The 8,725-nt window shown below is 35.4% G+C and overlaps 3 protein-coding genes across 4 annotated transcripts; 1 reads left to right on the top strand and 2 right to left on the bottom strand.

Annotated features, from left to right (window-relative positions):
• The first annotated feature begins 2,400 nt into the window (after positions 1 to 2,400).
• Positions 2,401 to 5,710, top strand: LOC110785717 (uncharacterized). 2 transcript variants are annotated; one of them, XR_002532670.2, is made up of 3 exons: positions 2,401 to 3,142; positions 4,200 to 4,293; positions 5,207 to 5,710. XR_002532670.2 is itself a non-coding variant. In XM_021990215.2 (2 exons), exons 1-2 carry the CDS (start codon positions 2,716 to 2,718, stop codon positions 5,221 to 5,223), a joined length of 444 nt encoding a protein of 147 aa, XP_021845907.1. In that variant the 5' UTR covers positions 2,412 to 2,715; the 3' UTR covers positions 5,224 to 5,710. The 2 variants fall into 2 exon arrangements, 1 of the variants encoding a protein (XP_021845907.1); XM_021990215.2 differs by lacking the exon at positions 4,200 to 4,293 and having other exon boundaries at positions 2,412 to 3,142.
• A 653-nt stretch (positions 5,711 to 6,363) lies between these two features.
• Positions 6,364 to 6,875, bottom strand: LOC110785692 (uncharacterized). The gene has a single exon (XM_021990176.2). It carries the CDS (start codon positions 6,771 to 6,773, stop codon positions 6,564 to 6,566), a length of 210 nt encoding a protein of 69 aa, XP_021845868.1. The 5' UTR covers positions 6,774 to 6,875; the 3' UTR covers positions 6,364 to 6,563.
• A 1,203-nt stretch (positions 6,876 to 8,078) lies between these two features.
• On the bottom strand, positions 8,079 to 8,725 carry LOC110785691 (uncharacterized). The gene has a single exon (XM_021990175.2). It carries the CDS (start codon positions 8,538 to 8,540, stop codon positions 8,316 to 8,318), a length of 225 nt encoding a protein of 74 aa, XP_021845867.1. The 5' UTR covers positions 8,541 to 8,725; the 3' UTR covers positions 8,079 to 8,315.

Raw genomic sequence — 8,725 nt, 5'->3', positions numbered from 1 at the left:
GGAGGTAGTATTAACTAGATGTCATGTACTCTGTATTTGCTTTCTAATGACATACTCCCTCCATGCCTTAATACTCGCACCGCTTTCCTTTTCGGGTCGTCCTTAATACTTGCACAACTTCTATAAATGATTTTTTTACCAATATTGTATTATATCTCACACTTACCTACTAACCCACTTCATACAAAAATATCATTTAAATATTCACACATCCACTATCCTTTACCCATTTCCCACTAACTATATTAAAAAACCATCCCCTTATCAACTGCCATCCATTAAACTAAAAAATCAATTCAGGTATCTTAAACTATACACTGATCAAACTAATGCGAGTATTAAGCAACAGAGGGGGTACGAATTTGAGGAAGTCATTTCGGCATGCTGTGATGTGTTTCAAAACACATCACAGGGGCATTTTTGTAAATAAATTAAATTTCAATGGTACATGTTTTAATCGTAATGGTACATGTTTTTATCGTAATGGTACTCCGTTTAACGAAATGGTACTTTCTTTTTCATAAATGGTACACAAAATTCCATGTGATGTACATCACAGCATGCCGAAATTCCGCTCCCGTACGAATTTAGGCCAATACAAACATGGTCCAATCTTTGTATCGTGAAGCAATATATATTCTCTCTCATTGGGCTAGTTACGTACATTCCTCCTAGGGAAGGTGCAACCAAGTTGCAAATTTGCAAGAAATATTTGCAACCACAAGATCTAAATCAAGCCACCGTAACACTAAGATAAGGTCCACGTCAAGTTGACCCCACCACCCTTCTTCACTTTCCAACCTCTTCGACTAATAATCAGTCGTCTTCTACAATCATAACTATACGTGTTCCTCACGCTGCCTTACCCCTCGCGTCCTCCCGCCTTTCACTCCCCGTTTGCTTCTATATACATCAATATTTTTAACGGATAATAATTTAATAAAGAAATGATTTAATAAATGACCTACTTTTTTTAAAAAAAAAATCGTCTAAGGCTGTGTTCTCCACCCATTATTATTTTTTATTGATATCAACTTATAAAAATTTAGAGCAATCAGAAAAAAAAAAAAAAAAAAAATCAAATCAAATCAGAAGAAACATAAATCAATAAGACTGGACCAAATGATAAAAAATAAAGCCTTAGTTCTTATTTGATATAAAAAGTTGGAAAATGATACAAAATATATGCATCACCGATAGTTACATATAAAAAGCTAAACACATAAACATTAACTTATAGTCTTATCGTTGTTTAATAAAAACTAGTAATAGTGGTATACTAGTATGTGTTAGCTAAATAAGTAATTGGAACAACTTAGCCGGATAATACGTATGTACGAACTGAACACTTGTCGCGCCGTGGCCGTACCACTGCTCTAAAAGACAATTCCGCGCTACCTCTGATGCAATAGGTCACTTGCGGTTGCCCTCCAGGGTTAACACGACACCAAGGATGAGAACAGTGTTTAGAGTTTGAGAGAGGATGCAGAATACTTTAAATGGGAAGTATAACCCGGCCCACAAAACCCACCCCACGCCCGCGAGTACCAAGTACGTACCAAGGCCCACGGCCCGACGCGCGCGCGTGTTGTGTGTCTACTCATGTCACTCACATGCTTTCTTAAACAAATGTTTCTCTCAAGCCCCAAATATAAACATTGAAAGTAGTTGGTGTTTATCCCATGTGGGACTTTTCACATTCCCTTTTCCCCACTCATTTTCTTTTGTATTTTCACTAGGATTTCCAACAATATGTAGCTTGTACCATGCAATTAATTATACGGATCGATCATGATTATTCCAATTAATTTCAAATTAAGAAAATATTAAATGCATATCTTACCTGGCTGGAGAAAAGTTCACGATAATAAAAGAACTAAGTGGTCCAACAAAAATACAAAGTACTTCAATATAACGACTATATCATTTCTTACATACATAAGGATCCGAAAATGACAATATTAACTAACACAAAATATTAGTTATGTTGATGCATAATCTTGCCATGCATTATTAAAACAATATTTATATTCCTTAATAATTTAAGAAATGTAGTAGGGTGTGCTCTTTTTACCTTGAAAAGTAAGTTTCGATCAATATGTTTTTAATTGAGGCCAATCTACTTAATCGCACGCGATTAGACCTGACGACATATATTATAAGTTTAATTCAGATCTTTTCAATAAATTCGCTCAAATTTTAATTTTTCAATCAGGTGCAATTAATTCAAATAAGATGCAATAAATTTGAATAAAGACGAATGAAACTCACCCTAAATATTCATATACTTCGTAACACATACTCGCATTAGAAAATTTAGAACGCGTATATCATTATCCTAATACACGTAATAAATAAATTAAAAAAGCTTCAATAATTTTCAAACTTCACTTTTTCCCTTTTTGCCCCCACCATCACCTCCTTTCTTCTTCCTTCCCCCTCCCCTCCTTCGTCATAACCAGATAAGTTTCTCTACCAATTCACTTTCCCTCTCTACCAACTTTCTCTCTCTAAATCCCTATTTTCTGTCCAATCACAGCTCGCCATCTGTAAACCGATTTTCTCTGAAACTTTACAATTATCCAATTACCTCGAATTTAGCGACTTTTCGCCCGAATTTTCAAATATATCTAGGGTTTTTTTTGATTTTTTTGAGGTTTATCTAAAATTGAAATTCAATCAATTCCAATTTTGGATCATTCTTTGTTCAAGAAAATGATGAGAAGACAAGATCATCAGCATACTAATCACAATCAACAATCTAGGGTTTTATACGAGTTATCTTCTTTAGTACTCAACATCTTGCGCCACCCTCCATCGCCGTCGTCGCTCAATTTCTCTGATCATCATCTCTATCCTCCGTCGTCTTCATCGTCGGCGGCGGCGGTTAGGCTTCCGCCGCAGATAACGCCGGCGGGTTTCGCGTCGTTGATGTTGGGAATTTCCCTGGCTTTAATGCTTTGTGGATCGGTGACGTTCTTCATAGGGTTCATGTTGTTGCCTTGGGTTATTGGGCTTGTTATGGTGTTCTATTTTGTCGGCCTTGTTACCAGTATTTCGGTTTTGGGTCGGGCTTTTCTCTGTTACGCCATCTCTGCTCCGCCTTCATCGTCACCTTCTTCGCCTCGGAAAGATTTTCCTGGTATAATTTCTTCTTGATTATCATATTTCAATTCATTTTCGGGCTTTTTAATTTCAATATCAATTTTATTTAGCTGTTGTTGTATCTTTTTGCTCTGTTTTTGTCGGTGTATGAAATTATTTATTTTGATTGCGTATTGGCTAGAATCATAACCATCCGAGTGAAGATCCATAAGAAGCTAAAAGTGGAAATATTAAGCTCAATCAAACATTACTGAACTTGTAGCTTTTGGGGCTGCAAATATTTGCTCAAATGACATTACTCCGTAGTTTTTAGGATTTAATGGACGGGATTGTTATTAATGTTTATTTAATGTGCTATGTTTCCACTTTTAGCTTCTTATACGTGGCCCTAAATATCGGGTTCTGACTCATTTTGGCTAGTTAGGTTAAATTGGTGTATAGTTGGAAGGTTGATGGGACCTTGGCATTGGTGGGATTCATACTTCGTATTTGAGAAGGAAATTTAAGCTGGTTACGGATTTTACAGAATTGGGTTGGATATGGAATGGTTTTTCCCCGAAATGGTTGTATTTGTTGTTTGTGAAATTGCATTTTGTTGGTTGTATTTGTTGTTTGTGAAACTGCATTTTGTTGATCGTGACACGGATATGATGGTGTACACATATGGGTTCTTGCTTGTAGTGGTGAAACAAGGCAATTTGACTTTGTATGAGTGTGTTTCATGTTTTTGTTGAACAGAGAAATATTTTAATTACATTATGGGCATGTACATACTGTTTAATTTTATTTATTTATGTAGCTTTGTAATTAGAATTTGAATTGTTCTTTAGTCAATAGTATAACATAAAAAGGTCTTCTTTTTAGGTTGAATGCATGTAGTTGCTTGTTGGTATCCGTTTGATTTGGCAAACTGTGACAAGAGTGTTGATTTGGACAAATTAATAGTCTTTATTTGGTTCTTGTATTAAATTGAAAGGCTTTGGACAAATTAAGTGTCATCTGAACAACTAGGAGTTAATTAATTGGTAATTGTCATCGGTAACTTTTTTTAATCACAAGGTCTTTTTTTAATGGATAACCTCGGATTCTTGAAGGTTGAAGCCCCCCTACCATCCGTTCAATAATGCCCTCATTCAGATTTAGGAGGATCTTTCTAGCAAGGAATTAAACTCATGACCTTCCTTTCTGGTAGGGTTTACACGTCTTACTTGTATTCTTGAAGTTGGGCTTCCCACTCAGGATAGTTGCATTTCCTGGTGAACAAGATCTTATTCCTTGATTAATAGAGTTATTTATTGTTGCATAAACTTCCCTTGATGCTGATTGTTTAGGACACTCTCAATAAGACAACATTGACTTCTGTCTTAATTTTCTGTTTCATGGCCGAATATCTGGTTCTAGTGTTTCTGTTAATGTAAGCTTTGTATTTTAGTTTGATGGTGTACATTCAATAAATCAATAGGCTATGTAGTCGTCAAATGAAGTGTCACAGTAATGGTTTTAGGTCAATGTATCCTTTACGTTGCAGGATTTGCCATTTAGTTAGTATGCCATAATGCTATTTATTTTGAAGATTGCTAGTTGATTGCAGATTTAAACTTCACCTTTAATAAACATGGATAAACGGAAATTTCTTAGATTGTTTAGGTTGAGAGCAAAGCAATTATATTGGTGTATCCCTGATGGATGAGTGTTGCAGATCTCACAACCTATCACACAATTATCATATTCTTAATTTAGTGTTAATGAGTGGGAGATTGTTGAGATCCAAGAATGGAAATTTATGTGTCATGTAATGATATATGCCTGCAGAACTCAGAAGTTGGCCCAATTTGTCATAAATCCACTAGTCATATATAATGCACAACCAAACAAACCAAAAATTGATTACCCAAATAATGTAGTCAATTATATATAGTGATGATATTGAATGATTTTTCTGGTTGAGTTCTGTTCCTTATCCTGCTTTAATATTGAGCAATTAGTAGGAAACAGTAATCTAATTGTCATCGGTTGGATTCTTGCTGAGCTTATCCGGTGATGTTGACTGATAGCATTATCATTATCAATAATTAACATTCTGTAATCTGTATTTATGCAGCATGGAAGTTCTTGTAAAGATGGTTAGGATAACAAGAGGCACTATTGCAACAGTAGAGAAGGCGGACACTCGTATTCCTTGGCTGCTCCGCTTTTGATATTCAGGGGAATTGATGTGGGCCGAAAGGCTATTGGAATTCGGACTGTGGGTAACTGGCTTTTTAAGATTGTTACTAAAACTTGTGGATATGGCTTGGCTTCTTCATCCGGGGTTGAAGAATATGGGGATACTTTTCTTTTTAGGTTATGAGAGTTGCTTAATACAGTGGATATTATAGAAATGTCAAGAATATGAAGTTTCTTTTGTGTTGAAACTGTTAATTTTTCATATCATGGGCCATGTTGCTCTCTTTATGATGATCCCAAATGTGTAAATTTAAAGCCATGGGGCATTATTATCTGTATTTAGGTTCTGGATCTTATTTTCCGATATTATTAAGAAAATTGAGGGGAGAACATGTTTCATGAATACAAGAATATAATGAATGAAGGCAGGTTTACTAAATCTTTTGTTCATCCATGAAATCAATGTGTGCTTTGACAGTTTGACGTATATTAAGCTGTCTGCTATTGTTTGTAGCGATATTAGAGCTGATCAAGTATGGCCGGTCTTAGATGTTAAGAAAATATGGCCGGCATGCTTCGGCTTGTCTGCCCGGTACTTTTCTGCCTGCCTCTGTTTCTAGTGCACAGCTTATCAGTGGCTTAAATAAGATCTTTGACAAGACTATACGCGTACGTGCAGTTATTGTCCGGTATTAATTCGGTTTCCACCAAGCAGACAAGCAATGCTTTGGCCTAATGGAAATGATTCACCTTTCAACCAGAGGGTTGAGGTTCAATCCTAACTGGTGGCACTTTAAGGAAGGATTCCCTTGAAATTCAGTATTAATCTGATTATGGTATATTTGTATAAACATTATGATATGATTGTAGAACACAAATTAATTATCGCTTTTTCTGTATAGCGTAAACATATTTTGTGAGTACGTAGTTTGGTACTTATGTTGTTTTTATACCCTAAAATTGTGTTTCATATGAAGTATGTGATTATTACATTCGGACATAGGGGGAAAAATCGCATCATCAACATCATAAATCCGCAACACTCTCGAGTCTCGAGTAGAAGATTGAATGGTAAATCAACAATGACCAATATTACCGCAAAACATCGTATAACATAACAATAAAACTCAAACTTACATGTATTTCAAACATAAATTCAACTTACTTACCATTTGAACACCAAAAAAATTAAATAATAACACCATATATACTAGGAAGTAGGAATATGTTAAATGTCCGAGTTATCTTCCTCTCAACAAAAACGAAATAGATGTAAGCAAATTAAGCTTAAACTAGCCAGCGTAGATGTGAACACCAATAGCAATTAGGAAAATAGTGACGAGGCCAAAGTAGATTATGGCATGAACAAGTATTGAAATGCCGCTTGTTTGCAGGTTGGAAAACTCAACCATTTTTCCCCTCCCCGGGATTTGACATAGTAGCCCCGGCGATAGCAACACGAATAGCACCAACGCGATCACCACCGGGCCCCAATCCGCCATTCTATTTCTCTCTCGTTCTCGTTCTCGATCTCGATATCTAATGTGCTATGAGAATTAATATATGTGTATATTGGACCAAGTTGAACATGTTTAGTAGTTAGTACTCTAGTGTGTTCTTATATTAGTATTTGTGGGTAATTAGCGTGTTTGGCATTCTTAGCATATGTGGTGGCAAAGAAAGGAATGTAGTACATCATGTGACCATTTCAAGATGTCTTTGTCATCAAGGCTCTAGTAGATGCCAATATTTTGTGGCAATGTGTTAGCTTTTTAAATGGGATATTTCAGCTTATGCATGGTACAACCGGTTGTACAATAAAAATTATCAGGGAATAAATGAATTTCTTTCGATAATGTATCTTTGTTTTATGTGTTAGGTTGGCTAATAAAGTATTGTAAACTTGTCTTTCTTTCTTGTTGGGAGTCATGAGTTATGAGTGGGCTGTTCTTGAAGATCTTTGAAAGGAACATGAAGAAACTCTAGAAAAGCTGACTATGAACTTATAAATGTTGTGAAAATGTAAATAAATGTAAATGGGTATTCTCATATTCCCATGTTATAAATAAAAAACTTACAAGTATGTATTAATGTTCTTTGGGTGCATAATGAGCATGATGCACATGTGTCTATGATCTAATTTGCGCATAAATCTACCTCTAAAAATGTTCGAATGGATTGGCGATTTGGTGTGCTTCCTCTTACACACCTACACAAATAATATGCATAAAGAAATTGGTTCATTTGGCACTATTTCCAACATTGTCTTATACTTAAACACTACTATGTACGACATAATATGTTTCTGTAAAGAATATTGTCACTTACGTTACTATTTCAACGCGGAGTAAGTTTTTTTTTTCTTTACTCTTCATAAAATTGAGTGGTACACTTAGCAATCGCATTTGGTATACCGTATACATCAATTTCACTAAGTGTGGGTTGGTTAATTAGCAAGTCAAGTCTTTGAGTAATAGTTCAATTCCATTGGGCATTTCTACCATTTGATATTTATCTTGGTTACGTTTTGAAAGTGAAAGCCAACAAAAGTAAATTGGCATATACTTGAATACTTCAACTACTTTTCATTGAGATAATGGCCAAGTCATGAAACATTGACATGCACAACTTTCTCGCTTCATTTTCACACATCTCACTTTTCATATCTTTAGTCATCATACAAATACAAAACATACATCAAAATCATTAATAAACTACGAGCTTCGTAAAAAGAACCTGAGAACAGTACGAAATACGTAGTAAAATTGCGATTAACATTAAAAGAACTCGCAACAAACACACACACCAAAATTCAAACGACTAGATTGATACTCTGTATTAGATATCAGCTGATAATAATACAAACTTTAGCTCGATAAAATTCAACCCGATTACAAAAGAGACAACTCGATAGACCTCAACCATCGTCTCTCGTACGCGCTCCAACGTGCGCCCGATTGTTAAACAATGGTTACCCAATTAAATCCAAAACAAAAAACAAAACAAAACAAAAGAAGAATCAAGAACAATATGGGCATGTATGATTAACCCCAATACATATGAATGCCAAGAGCAATCAAGAAGATACAAATGAGGCCAAAGTAGAGAAGAGCATGGATCATAATAGCGGCCCCACCAGTACGGAAGCTTCCAAACTCAATGCACCTTTTGCCACCTGGCACCTGAAACAATAACCCTGGTGAAAGAAGAACAAACAGGATTGTTGCAATGAACACTGGGCCCCAGTCATGACGATTGCTGTGCCCCATTTTCTTGATTAAAATTTATTAATGTTATTGGTGAAGATAAAAATAAAGTTGGATGATTTGATTATGGATGGATTTGTAGAATGAATGAAGGGGGTTTGGGGTTTAAGTATTGGTAGAGAACTTTGTTGAGAAGTAAAGAAGATTACAAATTTAGTAATGAGGAACAAGTTATCTTTGATTCACTG

The sequence above is a fragment of the Spinacia oleracea genome, chromosome 1 (genome assembly GCF_020520425.1).
Source record: "Spinacia oleracea cultivar Varoflay chromosome 1, BTI_SOV_V1, whole genome shotgun sequence".
Taxonomy (NCBI): Eukaryota; Viridiplantae; Streptophyta; class Magnoliopsida; order Caryophyllales; family Amaranthaceae; genus Spinacia; species Spinacia oleracea.
This window is presented reverse-complemented; position numbering and strand designations above follow the sequence as displayed.

Coding starts and splice junctions, on each gene's coding strand:
- LOC110785691 (XM_021990175.2), bottom strand. CDS start 8,540: ATGGGGCACAGCAATCGTCATGACTGGGGCCCAGTGTTCATTGCAACA.
- LOC110785692 (XM_021990176.2), bottom strand. CDS start 6,773: ATGGCGGATTGGGGCCCGGTGGTGATCGCGTTGGTGCTATTCGTGTTG.
- LOC110785717 (XM_021990215.2), top strand. CDS start 2,716: ATGATGAGAAGACAAGATCATCAGCATACTAATCACAATCAACAATCT.